This window comes from Anomaloglossus baeobatrachus, chromosome 9 (assembly GCF_048569485.1).
Source record: "Anomaloglossus baeobatrachus isolate aAnoBae1 chromosome 9, aAnoBae1.hap1, whole genome shotgun sequence".
Classification (NCBI taxonomy): Eukaryota; Metazoa; Chordata; class Amphibia; order Anura; family Aromobatidae; genus Anomaloglossus; species Anomaloglossus baeobatrachus.
Window position 1 is genome coordinate 78,650,385 of NC_134361.1, and position 22,639 is coordinate 78,673,023.

The following is a 22,639-nucleotide window of genomic DNA, read 5'->3' on the forward strand; positions in this document are numbered from 1 at the left end:
CGTTCACTATGGCGTCTCCCTCTGGCGCATCTAGGTTGAGAGCGGCTTCAGGATCAGAATCCTGATCTGCCACCTCCGCTTCATCCTCTAGAGAGTCCTCCTGCTGAGACCCTGAGCAGTGTGATGAAGTCGAGGGAAGCTCCCAGCGAGCCCGCTTAGGCGGTCTGGGACTGCGGTCTGTGTAAGAGACCTCACCTTGGGACCTATGAGTCACCCCAGGAGCATTTTGCTGCTCCAACCGAGGGGGGCCTGGGGTCAATGATTCAACAGTGCCCGGGGCCTGTGTTACCGGCCTGGACTGCAAGGCTTCTAGTATCTTAGCAGACCATTTATCCATAGTCTCAGAAAGTTTGTCAGCGAATACTGCAAACTCCGTCCCTGTCGCCTGGACAGTGGTAGCAGGTGGTTCCACTTGGGCCACCAGTGGCAGAGGCTCCGGCTGAGTAAGTGCCACAGGGGCCGAGCATTGCACACAATGAGGGTAGGTGGAACCTGCCGGTAGTATAGCCGCACATGTGGTACAGGTTGCAAAGTAAGCCTGTGCTTTGGCACCCTTGCTTTTTGCGGACGACATGCTGTTGTCTCCTCTGAGTACAGTCCAGGAGGGTATATAGCCAAAAACCAACAGTGCGACCGTACAGAGTAAATATATAGCATATAAACCTATATATATACACACTTAGGCACCCAGGGGGGCCAGCACCTAGAAACAGGTGCGGCTTACCGACCGCCAAAAGCGGTTGTGTGACCACCAGATTCCCTGCCTGGATCTCCCAGAGCTGTGTTGTCTCTCCTCTCCAGCTTCAGAAGTGCTGACAGGAATGGCTGCCGGCGTTCTGTGAGGAGGAGGGGGCCGTGGGCGTGCCCTAGAAAGTGCGGGAATCTGGTGCCCCACGGTGCTCAGTGAGGGGGGAGGAGGATACAAAGTATGCTCCAGCCCTCAGCGCTGACGTCCAGTGCAGCGTCCCTCCCTTCCCCTGACTGGCAGGCCCGGGGGCGGGAATATGCGGTACTAGGCCGCAGAAGCCGGGGACTAGAGTTATAAGCGCGGCCGGCAAACAAGCGCGGTCAGCGCGGTAGTCCCGGCGCACTAACACGCCCAGCAGTGCTGCAGCGTGTATGACACAAGCGCTCCATGCGCCGTCCCCAAGGGGACACAGAGTACCTCACAGTAGCAGGGCCTTGTCCCTGACGATACCCAGCTCCTGTCCAGCAGATTCCCCAGGGGCTGCGGAGGGAGCACGGTCCCAGTGTCTGGAGACCGATTAGGATCCCACTTCACCCAGAGCCCTGCAGGGATGGGGAAGGAAAACAGCATGTTGGCTCCTGCCTATGTACCCGCAATGGGTACCTCAACCTTAACAGCACCGCCGACCAGAGTGGGGTGAGAAGGGAGCATGCCGGGGGCCCTATATGGGCCCACTTTTCTTCCATATGATATAGTCAGCAGCTGCTGCTGACTAAATTGTGGAGCTATGCGTGCATGTGTGCCTCCTTCGCACAAAGCATAAAAACTGAGGAGCCTGTGATGCACGGGGGGTGTATAGGCAGAAGGGGAGGGGCTTTACACTTTTAAGTGTAATACTTTGTGTGGCCTCCGGAGGCAGAAGCTATACACCCAATTGTCTGGGTCTCCCAATGGAGCGACAAAGAAAACATGGGTGACCTAAAAATAAAGAATTTTTATACTTACCTGTCTCCAGCTCATGCATATTCACTGCACTGACTGCAGACCCGGAAGTAACAGCAGCGTCGGGGATAGGTAAGTATACCAGCTCATGCTGTCCGTGTGCTATCCGGATGTCAGACGGATAGCACAAGCAGAAGAGACACGAAAACATACACACATCTACCTACACCACGGGCTGTGAAACACGTGTGTGTTTTACCCGAAGATGTGAAAGAGGCCTAAGATTTTGTTTTGATAAATTAATACCGGTATTAGTTATACAAGAACTATTGGCCTTCAACTTCAGAAATGTCACAAATGCTACATCAGTGTATTCCACCCCCACCGCAATGTCTAATACAGCATCAGGCACATGTGACAAGATCGCTGAGCCTTCTCCCCGGCATTAGAGACCATCTTTTTTTATCTAAAAGCCGATGATCAGTAAGATGTCATAATGGCTGGCAATGCTGTAGAGTGCTGACGCTGGCATCATCAGAAAACATGCAGTGTGGATTTCTATTGTTTTGCGGTTTATGAAGCACTTCACTGCTGCACATTACTAGACTCAAACCAGTGATAAACAAGTGGTAATCTCCCCATAACCTTTTCATGATCAGGTATTTCATTACACATAGTTGCTACACAGTTATCTTATAACCGGGAATTACCTTCCTATTATTTTTCATCAGTAGGAACAGTACCATTCCCTATCTCATTTATTTCATACATTTTCAGGCTGTGACCCTCTATATTGATATGCAAAATCCACGTGGACATTGACTCTACCTCTTGACACTTATCAGGCTCAGAAGCCATAAAATGCATGGAATTGGTGAAGAGATTGTCATTCATTATACTTTGCTGACATAGACAGTTTTCTGAAAAAGGCTATTGCACTAGCCGAAACAATAACAACAACTATCAAACTTCTGTTCGAATTTTACTTTTTTGCATGAAGAATTATGAATAAAAAAAATTTCCACAAAAAGAATTATTACTTTTGAGTGCCGAAGTGTTTGTATTTTTTCTGATTTTGTTACTTCAGAGCATAACTTATAACGGTTGAGCCAGAATCATATTTTTCTATATTTTGTTTCAAAGGAGGACACAAAAATGGTTTATTACCTTGAATATGTAATACAATTCCTCTAGATCAGCAGGGCTAAACTTCACATCTTGGGAGACAACTCGAACCTGGAGGGAGACCATAAGAACGAGGTGCTGGTAAATGTAAGTGATCTGATACGTGAATATGAAGATGATCTTTAACATGATTAGATGGTGACCGTCTCTCTTTATTACTCATCGTGCTGGATTGTTAAGAAATGTAAAAATTTTGGATTCTAATAATTTAAAGTACTATGTGTAGTGGCAGTAGGATATCCTCGAAATGTTCTGGGTACATAAACCCCTCACTACGGTGGGTTCTGTTGAATTGCATTACACGTATTTTAGACCCAGAAAAAAAAAAAGATACATATTGTTCGTTGATTTCATATGTCACACAAAGGTAAAAAGAAATAAAATAAAATACATACCACATTTTGCTTGGTTGTCATTTCTAAAGTCTGGATGACATACAGGCGGTTTCTAGTCCGCATGCTTTCCACATCTTCATACCGAATGGCACCAAATCTCTGCCAAATCAAGGAAAAAATAAAAATAAAAACCCCCCAATATTTTGCAAATCAGAATAAATCATACTTAAAGTGAACCTGACAGCTGCTATACGCTGTCTGATCTACAGGCTGCATGAATCAGACACTGGCTGCATGATTTCAGACAAGTGTTTGAGTCTGAAATGCTGTGATTTTTCAGAGAAAAACATTCCTTAAAACCCGCTGGGGACTGAGCCGCCCAGGAGACCAGTAGGACAGTTGGGTGCCAAATGGCTTTTTCCCCACTGACTCTGGAGTGTCAGGTCTAGGTATAGGAGGCGGCCCATCAGTCACTTGCATTGGGTCGGGAGAAGCTGAAAACCCTATTTTGCTTTACATCTTTTCCAGCACCACCAATGGCAGTGGACCAAGTGGCTGCCATTGGGCCCCTGAGTCAGGGAGGTCAGTGCCAGCACAGGCCCCGCGCCCCCCGCCTGTCATAGCACGTTCAACTGTATTGGCATCCTAGATATAGCTGATACCAATATTAAAAGAGGTAGCGCTCCGCTCCCTCCTCCATCATTCTCCTTCTGCGTCTGACATCTTAGTGCAGCAGGCACGATGACATCACTACTGCGTGCCCGCAGCATCAAGAGCAGCAGAACTATCACTATGGAAACCAGAGCAGCCCGGGACCGAGGAGAGGGGAGTATTTATTTATTTATTTTGCGTATACTAGTGGCCATAGTACTAGATGGAGGGCTATGGAGTGCATTATATTAAATGGAGAACTATGGGCTGTGCGTTATACAGTACTGTATGGAGGAATATAAGGTGTATATTGTACTAAATGGGGAACTATAGAAAGTGCATTATAAATACCGTATATGGAAGACTATGGGGCATGCATTATAATACATGGAGGACTATGGGCTGAGTATTATACTATATAGAGGACTATGGGCTGTGCATTATACTATATAGAGGACTATGGGCTGTGTATTATACTATATAGAGGATTACTGGATGTATTATATGGTACTATATGGAGGAATAGTGTGCATTATACTAAATTGAGGACTATGAAAAGTGCATTATACTATATATATGGAAGATTATGGGGAATGCATTATACTACATGGAGGAATATGGGCTGTGTATTATACTATATAGAGGAATATGCGCTGTGTATTATACTATATAGAGGACTATTGGCTGTGTATTATACTATATAGAGGACTATGGGCTGTGTATTATACTATATAGAGGACTATGGGCTGTGTATTATACTATATAGAGGACTATGGGCTGTGTATTATACTATATAGAGGACTATTGGATGTATTATATGGTACTATGTGGAGGAATAGAGTGTACATTATACTAAATGGAGGATTATGGAAAGTGCATTATACTATATGGAAGACTATGGCGGATGCATTATATGGCAATTAGAATTTATACTATGGGGCTCCATGGTTTTCATGTATGCTCCTGTCTGTTTGCAAAAATCCTATAGAGATTAATAGGATCTATGAACACAGCATTACACAGCGAGCTACACGGTTTCTGAAACTTGGGATGTAAGCCAACAATATGGCAATTTCTATAATTTCCATGAGGGTTACACAGACATCGTAGTGTAGCTGCACTTTTTGTAACCGCACCCCTGGTAGATAGGACCTAGAAGCAGTTATTCCCGTCTTGGCAATGAAAGGCAGAGATGGGTAAAACCCTTTGTATCTATAATATATGCAAAGTTCAAGTATCAACATATTAACAAGCATTATCTTAGATGGCCTCACACAATCGCCCACAGAACTCTACATGTGGATATGAATATCTGTACAAATACTGTATGTGTCCAATCCTGATCAAATCTGTATTACCTCTGCACAGCGGGCAGACTGCACACAGGCTCAGCATACCTCATTTGACTCCCTGATGAGTTCCGTGATATCCACCTTTGTGCTGTTCCTCTTCCGATCTGCTATGGCAGACGCTTGCTGGACACTTGAGGGAAGCGGGCTGTCTTTATTTGTCACATTGTCAAAAAACCTGCAGATAATTAATTACTGAAAAATCATTAGGAAACTTAAGAAAAACAAGTAGTGGAGCACAAACACTCTCCTAAACGTCTACATTGGAAATTTAGAAAACTCCAAAACCAGGAAAAAATGTGATTTAGACTGTAAAATTGTTGCTATGTGGCATCAAGTAATTCAGAACGACTGATTAACTAAGTTTTATTAATAGATTTTGTGCTAAGGGAAAAAAAAAAAGAAAGAAAGATGTCCTCTTTCAAAAAAAAGAGAATTTTGTTTACTTACCGTAAATTCTTTTTCTTATAGTTCCGACATGGGAGACCCAGACCATGGGTGTATAGCTTCTGCCTCCGGAGGACACACAAAGTACTACACTAAAAAGTGTAGCTCCTCCCTCCGAGCATATACACCCCCTGGATGACCAAATCGAGCCAGTTTAGTGCAAAAGCTGAAGGAGGACATCCACCCACAAGTAGAGATAGAGTAAAACCCGGAATAACCGGAACCTCTGTCTACAACAACAGCCGGTGAAAACACACGGAACAAGAACTGCCAACAGGCAACAGGGAGGGTGCTGGGTCTCCCATGTCGGAACTATAAGAAAAAGAATTTACGGTAAGTAAACAAAATTCTCTTTTTCTTCATCGTTCCTATGGGAGACCCAGACCATGGGACGTCTCAAAGCAGTCCATGGGTGGGAAATAAACAGAAACTAAGAAGTAGGCGAAACCTAACTTCACAAATGGGCGACAGCCGCCTGAAAGATGCGTCTGCCCAAGCTCGCATCTGCCGAAGCATGAGCATGCACTTGGTAGTGCTTCGAAAAGGTGTGCAGACTAGACCAAGTGGCAGCCTGACAGACCTGCTGAGCCGTAGCCTGGTGCCTGAAAGCCCAAGAGGCACAGACCGCTCTGGTCGAGTGCGCCCTAATCCCCGGCGGGGGAGGCACCTGAGTACATTGGTAGGCATCGGATATGGCCGACCTAATCCAACGAGCTAGGGTCGGTTTAGAAGCCGAGAGACCCTTGCGCTGACCTGTGGTCAGCACAAAAAGAGAGGTGCACCGCCTGAGAGCAGCGGTGTGTGACACATAGATCCGGAGCGCCCGCACCAAATCTAAAGTATGCAACGCTTTCTCAAAGCGATGCACAGGGGCCAGACAAAGGGAAGGCAATGAAATGTCCTGGTTAAGGTGGAAAGGAGACACCACCTTAGGGAGAAAGTCCGGAGTCGGACGGAGAACCACCTTGTCTTGGTGAAAAACCAAAAAGGGTGACTCCGAAGAGAGCGCAGCCAAATCAGAGACTCTCCTGAGAGAAGTTATGGCCACCAGAAAAACCACTTTCTGTGAAAGTCGAAACAAAGAAACCTCCCTAAGAGGCTCAAAGGGGGGTTTCTGTAAGGCCGTGAGGACCAGATTAAGGTCCCAGGGATCCAAAGGCCGCCGATAAGGAGGAATGATGTGAGATGCGCCCTGCATGAAGGTGCGCACCTGGGCCAGTCGGGCGATACGCCGCTGGAACAACACTGACAGAGCCGAGTCCTGTCCCTTGAGGGAATTGAGGGATAGTCCTAGCTGCAGACCGGACTGTAGAAAGGACAGGATGGTCGGCAAGGAAAAAGGCCAAGGAGCATGGCCGGAAGAGCGACACCAGGACAGGAAAATTCTCCAAGTCCTGTGGTAAATCCTGGCCTAGGAAGACTTCCGAGCCTGAGTCATAGTGGAGATGACCTCGGAAGGAATGCCTGAAGCCGTCAGGATCCAGGACTCAAGAGCCACGCCGTCAATCTGAGAGCCGCAGAATTCTGGCGGAAAAACGGACCTTGTGAGAGAAGGTCTGGGCGGTCCGGGAGATGCCACGGCACCTCTACGGACAGACGGAGCAGGTCTGGGTACCAAGCTCGCCTGGGCCAGTCTGGAGCAATGATTATGACCCGACGGCCCTCCATTCTGATCTTGCGCAGGACTCTGGGCAAGAGAGCTAGAGGGGGAAACACGTAGGCCAGACGGAACTGGGACCAATCCTGAACCAGCGCGTCCGATGCCAAGGCCTGAGGATCGTGGGAGCGAGCCACGTAAACCGGGACCTTGTTGTTGTGCCGGGATGCCATGAGATCCACTTCCGGAGTGCCCCACTTGCGGCAGATTGACCGGAACACTGCCGGATGCAGGGCCCACTCGCCGCTGTCCACGGTTTGACGGCTGAGATAATCTGCCTCCCAGTTTTCTACGCCTGGGATGTGGACTGCGGATATGGTGGACTTGGAGTCATCCGTCCACTGAAGGATACGTTGAACCTCCAACATTGCTAGGCGGCTGCGAGTCCCGCCCTGGTGATTGATGTAGGCAACTTCTGTCGCGTTGTCTGACTGGACTCGAATGTGCTTGCCCGCCAACAGGTGGTGAAAGGCTACGAGAGCTAGGAGCACAGCTCTGATTTCCAGCACATTGATCGAGAGGGCTGATTCGGACGGAGTCCAAGTGCCCTGTGCTCGGTGGTGGAGAAACACTGCTCCCCAGCCGGATAGACTGGCATCCGTGGTGAGAATCACCCAGGACGGGATCAGAAAGGAGCGTCCCTGGGATAGAGAGAGGGGCCGAAGCCACCACTGAAGAGAGCTCCTGGTCTGTGGTGGCGACAGAGCCACTAGTCTGTGCAAGGAAGAGGTCCGCTTGTCCCAACAGCGGAGAATGTCCAGCTGCAGGGGACGCAGATGGAACTGGGCAAAGGGAACCGCTTCCATTGACGCTACCATCTGACCCAGCACCTGCATGAGGTGCCTGATGGAATGACGGCGGGGCCTCAACAGAGAGCGCACCGCCAGATGAAGGGACTGCTGTTTGACTAAGGGTAGCTTCACAAGTGCCGGCAGAGTCTCGAATTGCATCCCTAGGTACGTAAGTTTCTGGGTCGGGGTCAGAGTGGACTTGGGCAGATTGACAAGCCACCCGAATTGAACAAGCGTGGCGAGAGTGAGCGAGACACTCCGCTGACAGTCTGCACTGGATGAAGCCTTGACTAGAAGGTCGTCCAGGTAAGGAATCACTGCCAACCCCTGGAGGTGCAGAACCGCAACCACTGCTGCCATGACCTTGGTGAATACTCGAGGGGCCGTGGCTAACCCGAAGGGGAGAGCCACGAATTGGAAATGTTCCTCTCCGATTGCAAAACGTAGCCAACGCTGGTGTGAAACTGCAATTGGCACATGCAAATAGGCATCTCTGATGTCGATGGATGCTAGAAAATCTCCTTGGGTCATTGAGGCAATGACCGATCTCAGAGATTCCATGCGAAAGTGCCGCACCTGAACATGCTTGTTGAGAAGCTTGAGATCCAGGATGGGCCGGAAGGAACCGTCCTTCTTGGGGACTAGGAAGAGATTTGAGTAGAAACCTCTGAACCGTTCCCAGGCGGAAACCGGTACAATTACTCCGTTGGCCTGCAAGGATGCCACGGCCTGAGAGAAGGCGGCGGCTTTGGAGCAGGGGGGAGTGGACAAAAAAAATCTGTTTGGCGGGCTGGAAGAGAATTCTATCCTGTAGCCGTGGGAGATGATATCCCACACCCACTGATCTGAGACGTGTTGAAACCACACGTCGCCAAAGTGGGAGAGCCTGCCACCGACCAAGGACGTTGCTGGCGCGGCCAGATAGTCAAGAGGAGGCTGCGTTAGTGGCAGCGGCTCCTCCGTTCTTCTGAGGACGCGGCTTCGTGCGCCAGCTGGGTTTTCGATCCTTGGCTGAGTTAGTGGACGAGGCTGAGGGCTTAGAGGATGACCAGTTACAGGAACGAAAGGAACGAAACCTCGACTGGTTCCTGCCCTGGACAGGTTTCCTGGTTTTAGTTTGTGGCAAGGAAGTACTCTTCCCGCCAGTAGCTTCCTTAATAATTTCATCCAGTTGTTCACCGAACAGCCGGGACCCAGCAAAAGGGAGTCCAGCAAGGTACTTCTTGGAAGAAGCGTCTGCTTTCCACTCTCGAAGCCACAAGATCCTGCGGATCGCGAGGGAATTAGCGGAAGCCACCGCCGTGCGGTGAGAAGCCTCCAGAATGGCAGACATAGCATAGGATGAAAAAGCCGAAGCCTGGGAAGTTAAGGCAACCATTTCGGGCATAGAGTCCCTGGTGAGGGAATGCATCTCCGCCAGAGAAGCAGAGACGGCCTTAAGAGCCCACACTGCTGCAAAAGACGGGGAGAACGAGGCCCCTGCCGCTTCATATACAGATTTGGCCAGAAGGTCAACCTGGCGGTCAGTGGAATCCTTAAGTGAGGTGCCATCCGCCACAGACACAACTGTCCGGGCTGAGAGTCTAGACACCGGAGGATCTACCTTTGGTGAATGAGCCCACTCCTTGACCACCTCTGGTGGAAAAGGAAAACAGTCATCAGAACTACGCTTTGGAAAGAGTTTGTCAGGACAGGCCCTGGGTTTGGTCACAGTGGCCTGAAAACTGGAGTGGTTAAAAAACATACTCCTTGCTCTCTTAGGTGAGGTAAACTGGTGTTTTTCTACCAGAGAGGCTTGTTCCTCTGACACTGGTGGATTGAGGTCCAGTACGGAATTAATGGACGCAATCAAATCACTAACATCTGCATCACCTTCGGTTAGATCAATGGGGTACATAGAGGTAGCGTCTGAGCCCACAGTAAAGGCATCCTCCTCGCCCTGCGATTCAGCTCGTGAATCAGAGCCGTGGGACGAGGAAGGAGAAGAGTCCCTGCGTCTCCGTTTAGGAGGACGGGGTCTGTGAACAGATGAAAAATCCTCTGTCAGCTCTGCAGAGCGAGTCGGAGCAGCAGAGGCACCCTGAGAAGGGGGCTGATGCATGGTCAGCAGAGTCCGGGACAGCTGTCCCATGGAGTCGGCAAAGGACTGGGAGATAGCTTTAGAAAACGATGCTACCCAAGCCGGGGGTTCAGCCACCGGGGCTGGAGCAGCCGGAGGGACCCCTGGGGAGACTCCAGGCTGAGGCACCACCATGTTAGAGCAGGCATCACAATGTGGATATGTGCTCGGTTCAGGCAGTATGAGCTTACATGCAGTGCATATAGAGTAAAGCCTTGCAGCCTTGCTCCTAGTGAGAGACATGCTGCTGAGGTGGAGGCTCTGCAGTAAAGAACACACTCCTTCAGAATGACCCCCAGAGAGTGTATAAGAAAGTCCACAACCAGAGGTTGTGGCTTACCAGACCGTTTTGTGTGCCCTCCGGATTCCACAGCTTGGACCCCCAGACAGATTGCAGAGCTGCAGCAGCCAGCGCCGATCAGTGTGTGAACGCTGATAAAATGGCGCCGGAGTGAGGAGGGGGGGCGGGGTTTAGTCCAAGAGCGGGAACCGGAGGGCCAAGGAGAAATACAGGGGAGGGAAACATCTCCTCAGAGAGGAGTGTCCTCCCCTGTGCTGAACGGCCGGTGGGCGGCGCCGCACTGTACCCCTGCATGACTGACATGCAGGGGCAGTGAAAACGAAAGTAGGCTGCAGCCGAAGCCGGGGCCTAAATTTTTCCATGCGGCCGACGAGCAGGCACCCTCGGCGCGGTTCTCAGGAAAAAAAACAGAGAACCGGCCGGAAATTACAGCAAAGTTAAATAACACACTCTCCCCACAATAAATGTACAAGGGACCCCTGAATAACGTCTCAATACTTAGCTTATGAGACGCAGGGCCAGGTCCCTGAGGGATGAGCGCTCCGTCCGGCAGGGTCCTGAAAGGGCTGCGGATGGAGACCGGTCTCCTGCAAAGCAGTGAGAACCGTGATGGCTCCCACTTCAAGCCAGAGCCCGAGGGATGGTGAAGGAGCACGTCATGTAAGGCTCCAGCCTTGTAAAATCAACCTTAACAGCACCGCCGACACAGTGGGGTGAGAAGGGACATGCCGGGAGTCCAGGTTGGACCCGCTTTTCTTCCAACTCTTTAAGATCAAAAATCAAAAGAGAATGCATGTGTGTGTGACCTCCTGAACACAAAGCATTGAACTGGCTAGATTTGGTCATCCAGGGGGTGTATATGCTCGGAGGGTGGAGCTACACTTTTTAGTGTAGTACTTTGTGTATCCTCCGGAGGCAGAAGCTATACACCATGGTCTGGGTCTCCCATAAGGAACGATGAAGAAATTACGTTTTTTGGTCGCCGCAAATTTTGCACAAAATGCAATAACAGGCGATCAAAACGTAGACTCTGCGCAAAAATAGTACAGTTAGAAAACGTCAGCTCGCGATGCAAAAAATAAGCCGTCACTGAGCCATAGATCTAGAAAAAAGAAAACGCTACGGGTTTCGGAAAATGGCGCAAAACGTGCGCCACTTTTTTTGGACACTTGTGAATTCTTTTTAACCCTTAGATACAAGTAAACTTAACCCCTTCACGACCGGCCGATTTTTCGCTTTCCGTTTTTTTTTTTTCGCCATTCTTTTTCTGAGAGACGTAACATTTTTATTTTTCAGTCAATATGGTCATGTGAGGGCTCATTTTTTGCGGAACGAGCTGTACTTTTACATGAAACCATCAGTTTTACCATATAGTGTACTGGAAAACAGCAAAAAAATTCCAAATGCAGAAAAATTGCAAAAAAAGTGCGATAGCACTATGGTTTATGAGATATTTTATTCACTGTGTTCACTATATGGTAAAACTGATGTATCTATGTGATGCCTCAGGTCAGTGCGAGTTCGTAGACACCAAACATGTATAGGTTTACTTTTATATAAGGGGTTAAAAAAAAAATCGGAAGTTTGTCCGAAAAAGTGGCACACGTTTTACGCCATATTCCGTGACCCATAGCGTTCTCATTTTTCGAGATCTATGGCTCAGTGATGGCTTATTTTTTGCGTCTCAAGCTGACGGTTTTAACGGTACCATTTTTGCGCAGATGCTACGTTTTGATCGCCTTTTATTGCATTTTGCGCAAAAGTTGTGGCAACAAAAAAACGTCGTTTTGGCGTTTGGAATTTTTTTGTCGCTACGCCGTATACTGACCAGATTAATTGATTTTATATTTTGATAGATCGGGCATTTCTGAACGCGGCGATACCAAAAGTGTGTATATTTTGTATTTTTTTAACCCTTTAATTTTCAATGGGGCGAATGGGGGGTGATTTGAACTTTTAGGTTTTTTTGTCTTTTTTTTTTTTATTTTACTAGTCCCCCTAGGGGGCTATTGCGATCAGCAATCCGATCGCTCTGCAGTATCTGCTGATCACAGCTACAAGGCTGTAAACAGCAGATACACTCTCTTTCTCTTTTGCTGTGCCGCTGGCACAGCAAAAGTGAAAGCAAGTCATGTGTAGTACAGGAGTCATCACATGACCCTGTGCTACCATGACAACTATCGGAAGTCACGTGATCGCGTCACGTGACTTCCGGTATCGGGCGGTAAGTAAAACTTTACCGCGATCGCGCTTATAATGGCGCTGTCACGTATTGACAGCGCCATTTAAGGGGTTAATTGGCACGAGCAGATAACGATTCTGCTCGTGCCTAGCAGGCACACATCTCAGCTGTGAAAATCAGCTGAGATGTGCGCCGATCGCGGCATGCTGCCGCCGGAGGACCGCGGGCAGTAACATTATGACATTTAGGACGTAGTTTTACTGCCCGCGGTCGTTAAGGGGTTAATCATGTTTGGTGTCTACAAACTCGCACCGACCTGAGGCATCACACCGACACATCAGTTTTACCATATAGTGAACACAGTGAATAAAGTATCCCAAAAACTATTGCGCAATCACCCCTTTTTTGCAGTTTTTCCGCACTTGGAATTTTTGTGCTGTTTTCCAATACACTATATAGTAAAACTTATGGTTTCATTTAAAACTACAACTCGTCCCATAAAAAACAAGCCCTTATATGGTAAGATTGACGAAAAAAATAAAAACGTTATGGCTCTCGGAAGAGAGGGAAAAAAAACGGAAAAACGCAAAATGCCCAGGGCTGAAGGGGTTAAAAAAGAACCAGTAACCTATAAAAAATGCTATTCGCCTGCAGAGAAAATGTTTTTCAGGTAAATAGAATTTTAGTAAACAGAGTATTAAAACCTTGACTTGATGACTTGTTTACTAGGGCAGCGGCTACGAGGAGAAAATTAAGTTATATTCTCCCTGCACCTGTTCACTGTCATCGGGGTGGTGCAGGAAGCGGTTACAGCCACTGCATGCTACACAGGAAGCACAGCACGCTGTGATCACTCCCCCTGCAACCTGACTGACAGCCGCTCTACAGTCTGCATAGGCAGAGAGAATTAAAACTTGATTTTCTCCCTGTAGCTGTGATTACAATAAAACTGACTAACATGCTTTAAATGATATTTACCTGCAGATTTCCAGTATACTTTCAGGTAAATATAATTTATTTATTTTTTTAAAGGTGACAGGTTCCCTCTAAATCCCATTTCTTAACATTATCTATAAATTGGACAATCCCTTTAAAAAAGGACACTGACATTGCTTCACGTCAAAAGTGTGTCCTGCATTTCCAGTAATTATGACGAGGCCAATCCTTTCAGTCATATGATCTCCTACCGATTGAGGATAGTGACGGCTTCGGCGTCATCTTTGCAGCCCAGTAGTTTATCAATATTAAACTGCAGCACAGTCAATCCCAGCTGGAGAATGGCTTTGATCCCATCGTAGAAGAAGCAGTCCACCACATTGACAGCACTTTCAATAGGAAGGACGCTAATGAAGAGGGTGAGAAACCAAGACAGGGACACCGAGGAGAAAAATGTCATGTCTGTCATGTGATCGGTCAACTGTGGCAAAAAATCCTTGATGAGTTCTTCAAATACCGCCTGATCTACCAAGGCACCTGAAACACAGAAAAGTCACCAGTGATTATAGCACATGATCTCCATGTAAAGACCCATAAAAAATACTTTGCTAAAACCTGAACCCTTCCTCTTCCTGGAGAAAAGGCCGCAAAAACAATATCTTCAATAGTGGGGCGGCTTCTCATCCGCTCTGCTCTGTAGACTGGTCAGGACAGCCGAAGTCATGATGATTGACAGCCGGCTCCTCGCTACCCAACTGGGGCTGGCAGTCAGCATGATGTCAGCGATCCCGCCCAGTCTACACGGCAGAGCCGATGAGAAGCCACCGCTCTCTTGATGCAAAGTTAGTGGAAGCAGCTGAATCCACCAACAAGAGCGGCCTATTACTGCGAACAACGGCACCGGGCACAACAGGTAGGTAGGAAGCAACCTCCTACCTCCTACCGGTTAGTGCTTTGGCATATTTGTAGTCTAGGATATACCCTTTCTAAACACGATGCAGCCCCAGTCTTGCATTTATGGTGGAGTTTGCCAAGGAACAAAGCCACATGGTAACATTAATGTATCTAATCGTTTGCTGGGTGGCTCCAAATTAGAGATGAGCCACCACCCTAGTGTTCGAGTTCGGTTTGTCGTACTTGGGGTGTGTTTGTCGAACACTTTCACACACCATTGAAAACAATGGCAGGCAAACACAAACACATACAAACATGCACAAACACGAACACACACACACACATATTATGCTCACCTTACCTTCCGTTCCATCGCCGTTCCAGTGCTGACAGAGCGCTGACGTCAAAGGCAGGAGCCGCTTGCCTCTGATTGGCCAGCGCGCTGCCTCTGAGTAGCGTCTGACAGAGGACGTTCCTTCTTTGTCGCGATGGTTACCCGATACACATCCTGTAGCGGCGAACTACGTGTATCGGGTAACCATCGCGACGAGGGAGGAACTTACTCTGTCAGACGCTACTCAAAGGCAGCGCGCTGGCCAGTCAAAGGCAAGCGGCTCCTGCCTTTGACGTCAGCGCTCTGGCAGCAGACGTTCCGGCATCGGTCGCGATGGTTACCCGATACACATCTTGTACTGGCGAACTGCAAGTCCCAGGAGGCTGGCGGTGGAATGGAAGGTAAGGAGAGCATAATGTGTGTGTGTGCGTGTGTTTTGTGTGGGTTTGTGCATGTGTAGAATGTCACAATAGGGGACTAGGATGGGATATTTAACAAGTTATGGAACAATTTGTCTGCATTGCAATAATTTCCTATGGGAAATCTTGCTTTGCTGAATGAGTAACTTGGTTAACAAGCACAGTCCCAGAACGGATTGTTCTCGTTAACCAAGGCTCCACTGTATTAACATTGAATGACAGTATTACTGTGAAAAGCCAGTTACGGTTTTGGTGATCGAACAGTTATCGAACATAACCTCGAACTTGAAGCTAATTGTTCGCGTTCGTCAAACGACTCGATCATCACCTAAAGCAGGCCGAATTTGAGATTGGCGAACGGTTCGATTCGAACACCGTTCATCTATACTCCCAATTAAACTCCAAAACAGACCTGGCGCAAGGTGATTCAAAATGTCTTTTTTTTAAATCTCAGAACACAATGTGTGTGAAAAAAAATATATAATAATTTGGGGGTGGTGGGGGATATTTTTTCTTTATTTTCAGAAAAAAAAATTGTTTTTGAATTATTTTATTTTTCTCCATAAATTATAATATTAATAATAGTGTGTTGCAATACTGAATAACAATGTATTTTTTTTTAACAATTAAAGAAAAAAGAGAATTTTGTTTACTTACCGTAAATTCTTTTTCTTATAGCTCCGACATGTGAGACCCAAACCATGGGTGTATAGCTTCTGCCTCCGGAGGACACACAAAGTACTACACTAAAAGTGTAGCTCCTCCCTCCGAGCATATACACTCCCCGGATGACAAATCCAACCAGTTTAGTGCCAAAGCTGAAGGAGGACATCCACCCATAAGTAGAGATAGAAGTTCTGGTTATTCCGGGTTTTACTCTATCTACAACAACAGCCGGTGAAAACACACGGAACAAGAAAGCTGCCAACAGGCAACAGGGAGGGTGCTGGGTCTCCCATGTCGGAACTATAAGAAAAAGAATTTACGGTAAGTAAACAAAATTCTCTTTTTCTTTATCGTTCCTTATGGGAGACCCAAACCATGGGACGTCTCAAAGCAGTCCATGGGTGGGAAATAAACAGAAACTGAGAAGTAGGCGAAACCTAACTTCACAAATGGGCGACAGCCGTCCGAAGGATGCGTCTGCCCAAGCTCGCATCTGCCGAAGCATGAGCATGCACTTGGTAGTGCTTCGAAAGGGTGTGCAGACTAGACCAAGTGGCAGCCTGACAGACCTGCTGAGCCGTAGCCCAAGAGGCACCGACAGCTCTAGTCGAGTGCGCCTTAATCCCTGGCGGGGGAGGCATCTGAGAACATAGGTAGGCATCGGATATGGCCGACCTAATCCAATGAGCTAGGGTCGGTTTAGAAACCGAGAGACCCTTGTGCCGACCTGTGGTCAGCACAAAAAGAGAGGTGCACCGCCTAAAAAGAAGGGAATTTTGTTACTTACCGTAAATTCCTTTTCTTCTAGCTCTTATTGGGAGACCCAGACGATTGGGGTATAGCTACTGCCCTCCGGAGGCCACACAAAGCACTACACTAAAAAGTGCAAGGCCCCTCCCCTTCTGGCTATACCCCCCCGTGGTATCACGGGTTCTCCAGTTTTAGTGCCAAAGCAAGAAGGAGGAAGCCAATAACTGGTTTAAACAAATTAACTCCGAATAACGTCGGAGAACTGAAAAACCGTTCAACATGAACAACATGTGTACCCGCAAACAACAAAAAAATCCCGAAGGACAACAGGGCGGGTGCTGGGTCTCCCAATAAGAGCTAGAAGAAAAGGAATTTACGGTAAGTAACAAAATTCCCTTCTTCTTCAGCGCTCTATTGGGAGACCCAGACGATTGGGACGTCCAAAAGCTGTCCCTGGGTGGGTAAAGAGATACCTCATGTTAGAGCTGCAAAACAGCCCTCCCCTACGGGGATGTCACTGCCGCCTGCAGGACTCTTCTACCTAAGCTGGCATCCGCCGAAGCATAGGTATGCACCTGATAATGTTTGGTGAAAGTGTGCAGACTCGACCAGGTAGCTGCCTGGCACACCTGTTGAGCCGAAGCCTGGTGTCGTAATGCCCAGGACGCACCCACGGCTCTGGTTGAGTGGGCTTTTAGCCCTGAAGGAACCGGAAGCCCCGCAGAACGGTAGGCCTCTAGAATTGGTTCTTTGATCCATCGAGCCAGGGTGGCTTTAGAAGCCTGCAACCCCTTGCGCGGACCAGCGACAAGGACAAAAAGTGCATCGGAACGGCGCATGGGCGCCGTGCGGGAAATGTAGATTCTGAGTGCTCTCACCAGATCCAGCAAACGTAAGTCCTTTTCATACCGGTGAACCGGATGAGGACAAAAGGAAGGCAAGGATATATCCTGATTAAGATGAAACGAGGAGACGACCTTAGGGAGAAACTCCGGAATGGGGCGCAGCACTACCTTGTCCTGGTGGAACACCAGGAAGGGAGCCTTGGATGACAGAGCTGCCAGCTCCGACACTCGCCGAAGCGATGTGATCGCAACAAGAAACGCCACTTTCTGTGACAGGCGAGAAAAGGAAACTTCCTTCAGAGGCTCGAAAGGCGGCTTCTGGAGAGCAACTAGTACCCTGTTCAGATCCCATGGATCTAACGGCCGCTTGTACGGGGGCACAATATGACAGACCCCCTGCAGGAACGTGCGCACCTTAGGAAGACGTGCTAGACGCTTCTGAAAAAACACGGATAGTGCCGATACTTGCCCTTTAAGGGAGCTGAGCGACAAGCCCTTTTCTAACCCCGATTGCAGGAAAGAAAGAAAAGTGGGCAATGCAAATGGCCAGGGAGACACTCCCTGAGCGGAACACCAGGATAAGAAAATCTTCCACGTTCTGTGGTAGATCTTAGCAGAAGTCGACTTTCTAGCCTGTCTCATTGTGGCTACAACTCCTTGGGATAATCCTGCAGACGCTAGGATCCAGGACTCAATGGCCACACAGTCAGGTTCAGGGCCGCAGAATTCTGATGGAAAAACGGCCCTTGGGACAGTAAGTCTGGTCGGTCTGGCAGTGACCACGGTCGACCGACCGTGAGATGCCACAGATCCGGATACCACGATCTCCTCGGCCAGTCTGGGGCGACGAGTATGACGCGACTGCAATCGAATCTGATCTTGCGTAACACTCTGGGCAAGAGTGCCAGAGGTGGGAAGACGTATGGGAGCCGGAACTGCGACCAATCTTAAACTAATGCGTCTGCCGCCAGAGCTCTTTGATCGCGCGACCTCGCCATGAATGCCGGGACCTTGTTGTTGTGCCGGGACGCCATTAGGTCGACGTCCGGCACTCCCCATCGGCGACAGATTTCCTGAAACACGTCCGGGTGAAGGGACCACTCCCCTGCGTCCATGCCCTGGCGACTGAGGAAGTCTGCTTCCCAATTTTCTACGCCTGGGATGTGAATCGCGGATATGGTGGATGCTGTGTCCTCCACCCACATTAGAATGCGCCGGACTTCTTGGAATGCTTGCCGACTGCGCGTCCCTCCTTGGTGGTTGATGTATGCCACCGCTGTGGAGTTGTCCGACTGGATTCGGATCTGCTTTCCTTCCAGCCACTGTTGGAAGGCCAGTAGGGCAAGATACACTGCCCTGATTTCCAGAACATTGATCTGAAGGGTGGACTCCTGCGGAGTCCACGTCCCCTGGGCCCTGTGGTGGAGAAACACTGCTCCCCACCCTGACAGACTCGCATCTGTCGTGACCACTGCCCAGGATGGGGGCAGGAAGGATCTTCCCTGAGACAATGAGGTGGGATGGAGCCACCATTGTAGAGAGTCCTTGGCCGTCTGGGAAAGAAAGACTTTCCTGTCCAGGGACGTTGACTTCCCGTCCCATTGGCGGAGAATGTCCCATTGAAGTGGGCGCAGATGAAACTGCGCAAAGGGAACTGCTTCCATGGCTGCCACCATCTTCCCGAGGAAGTGCATGAGGCGCCGTAAGGGGTGCGACTGGCCTTGAAGGAGGGATTGCACCCCTGTCTGTAGGGACCGCTGCTTGTTCAGCGGAAGCTTCACTCTCGCTGCTCGAGTATGAAACTCCATGCCAAGATACGTTAGCGACTGTGACGGTGACAGATTCGACTTTGGAAAGTTGATGATCCATCCGAACGTCTGTAGAGTCTCCAGCGTAGCATGTAGACTGAGTTGGCATGCCTCTTGAGAGGGTGCCTTGACAAGTAGATCGTCTAGGTAAGGGATCACCGAGTGTCCCTGAGAGTGCAAGACTGCTACCACCGCCGCCATGACCTTGGTGAAGACCCGGGGGGCTGTCGCCAGACCGAATGGCAGAGCTACGAACTGAAGATGGTCGTTTCCTATCACAAAACGTAGAAAACGTTGATGTTCTGTAGCAATTGGCACGTGGAGATAAGCATCTTTGATGTCTATTGAGGCAAGGAAGTCTCCTTGAGACATTGAGGCAACGACAGAGCGGAGGGTTTCCATCCGGAACCGTCTGGCGTGCACATGTTTGTTGAGCAGCTTTAGATCCAGAACAGGACGGAACGAGCCGTCCTTTTTTGGAACCACAAAGAGATTGGAGTAAAACCCTCGCCCTTGTTCCTGAGGCGGTACAGGAACCACTACTCCTTCCGCTCTTAGGGAGTCCACCGCCTGCAGCAGGGCATCTGCTCGGTCTGGATGTGGGGAGGTTCTGAAGAACCGAGCTGGAGGACGAGAACTGAACTCGATTCTGTACCCGCGAGACAAAATGTTTGTCACCCACCGGTCTTTGACCTGTGACATCCAAATGTCGGAAAAGCGGGAGAGCCTGCCCCCGACCGGAGATGCGGAGGGGGGGGGCTGGAAGTCATGAGGTAGCCGCTTTGGAAGCGGTTCCTCCATTTGCTTTCTTGGGGCGTGCGTGAGCCCGCCAGGAATCTGAGACTCTTTGCGTCCTCTGAGTCCCTTTGGACGAGGAGAATTGTGTCTTGCCCGAACCTCGAAAGGACTGAAACCTCTGCTGCCATTTTTTCTGCTGAGGTTTGCTTGATCTGGGCTGGGGTAAGGAAGAGTCTTTACCCTTGGACTGTTTAATGATGTCAGCCAATGGCTCGCCAAACAGTCTATCTCTAGATAAAGGCAAGCTGGTTAAACATTTTTTGGAACCAGCATCTGCTTTCCAGTCCTTTAACCACAAGGCTCTGCGCAAAACTACCGAATTGGCGGACGCCATTGAGGTGCGGCTGGTAGATTCTAGGACCGCATTGATAGCGTAAGACGCAAACGCAGACATCTGCGAGGTAAGGGACGCCACTTGCGGCACCGCTGGATGTATGATAGCATCCACTTTTGCTAACCCAGCTGAAATAGCTTGGAGTGCCCATACGGCTGCGAATGCTGGAGCAAACGACGCGCCGATAGCTTCATAGACAGATTTTAACCAAAGGTCCATCTGTCTGTCATTGGCATCCTTAAGTGAAGCGCCATCCTCCACTGCAACTATGGATCTAGCTGCAAGTTTGGAAATCGGGGGGTCTACTTTTGGACACTGGGTCCAGCGCTTGACCACATCAGGGGGGAAAGGAAAACGTGTATCCTTAGAACGTTTAGAGAAACGCCTTTCTGGATGAGCGTCGTGTTTCTGGATTGACTCTCTGAAGTCAGAGTGATCCAAGAAAGCACTCAATTTACGCTTGGGATAGAGGAAACGAAACTTCTCCTGCTCTGCAGCTGCCTCCTCTGCAGAAGGAGCTGGGGGAGAAATATCCAACAGTCTATTGATGGCTGAGATAAGCTCGTTTACCATGGCGTCCCCATCCGGGGTATCCAGATTGAGAGGGGTTCCAGGATTAGACTCCTGATCACTCTCTTCAGACGCATCACAGGGCGACTGATTGCGCTGAGACCCTGAGCAGTGTGATGACGTTGAGGGTCTTTCCCAGCGAGCTCGCTTAGGGTGGCTGGGGCTATCATCTGAGTCATAATACTCAGCCTGGGAAGCCGGGGACCCCCTTGCAGTCTGGATTAATTCCAACTGAGGGGGATTAGAGGACAGAGACCTCGCCGTGTCCATAGACTGAGCCCCAGTCATGGATTGCAAAGTTTCAAGGATTTTTGCCATAGTCACAGACATTCCATCAGCAAAAACTGCAAAGTCTGTCCCTGACACCGGGGCAGGACTTACAAGCGTCTCAGCCTGGGTCACTACCCCTCCGGACTCCGGCTGGCGAAGCAGCACCGGATCTGAGCATTGCACACAATGGGGGTCTTTGGAACCTGCTGGTAGAGCAGCCCCACATGCAGCACACGCAGTGTACACAGCCCTAGCCTTGGCAGCCTTGCATTTTGTGGATGACATGTTGCTGCTTCCTCAGAGCGATCTGGGTATCCAGCCAGGAAGCGACCTCACAGTGCAAGAAATAAATAAATATATATATCTGGTGACACAGTACACCAATACACACTGAGGCACTAGAGGGGCCAGCTGAAATGCCGCTTACCGCCCGCTTAAGAGCGGGTGTGTGGTCGCCAAAAGCCCCCTAGTCCAGGTCTCCCAGAGCCTTGCGTCCTTCCTCCAGCCAGACTGCATGTAATGGCTGCCGGCGTCCTGGGAGAGGAGGGGGGGCGGGCCCTGGGCGTTCCTGGCTAAGAGCGGGAAGCCTGCTTCCCTCTGTGCCTAGTGAGAGGGCTGGAGCATGTAAATCAGGCTCCAGCCCTCGTCGCTGCTGCGAAACAGCGTCTCTCCCCTACCCTGATTGACAGGGTGGGGGCGGGAACGAAGCGGAGCTAGGCCGCAAAAGCCGGGGACTGGATTTATAAACGCCGCCGCCGTAAAAGCGCGGTCGGCGTGTCCCCGGCGCACTACAAGTCACAGCAGCGCCGCCGGTCCAGTGGGGGTCGGCGCTGTGTTCCCACAACACAAAGTCCCCCAGTAAACTGTAGGAACACCAACTCCAACGTTACGGTCCCCGGCGCACTACAACACCCAGCCAGCCCGGAGTGTGTCTGTGCCTGCCGGGGACACAGAGTACCTGTATGATGCAGGGCCATGTCCCTGATTGTACTCCTGCTCCATATCCATCAGGTTCAACTGGGTCTGTGGATGGAGCCCGGCGTCAGAGCTTAGAGGCCGGCAGGATCCCACTTCCACAGAGCCCTACAAGGGGATGTGGAAGGAAAACAGCATGTGGGGCTCCAGCCCCTGTACCAGCAATAGGTACCTCAACCTTACAACACCATCCACGGGTGAGAAGGGAGCATGCTGGGGGCCCTATATGGGCCCTCTTTTCTTCCATCCGAAATAGTCAGCAGCTACTGCTGACTAAAATCTGTGGAGCTATGCGTGGATGTCTGACCTCCTTCGCACAAAGCTTGAAAACTGGAGAACCCGTGATACCACGGGGGGGTATAGCCAGAAGGGGAGGGGCCTTGCACTTTTTAG

General features: G+C 49.6%; 1 protein-coding gene across 1 annotated transcript in view; it reads right to left on the reverse strand.

Annotated features, from left to right (window-relative positions):
- TBC1D8B (TBC1 domain family member 8B) overlaps positions 1–22,639 on the reverse strand; it is a 133,062-nt gene that overhangs the window by 34,804 nt on the left and 75,619 nt on the right. The window contains exons 12-15 of the mRNA XM_075323816.1: positions 13,835–14,120; positions 5,199–5,328; positions 3,211–3,309; positions 2,798–2,866 (exon numbers count right to left, since the gene is read on the reverse strand). Coding sequence (XP_075179931.1) covers positions 2,798–2,866; positions 3,211–3,309; positions 5,199–5,328; positions 13,835–14,120 — 584 coding nt within the window. The remainder of the gene's footprint in view (positions 1–2,797; positions 2,867–3,210; positions 3,310–5,198; positions 5,329–13,834; positions 14,121–22,639) is intronic.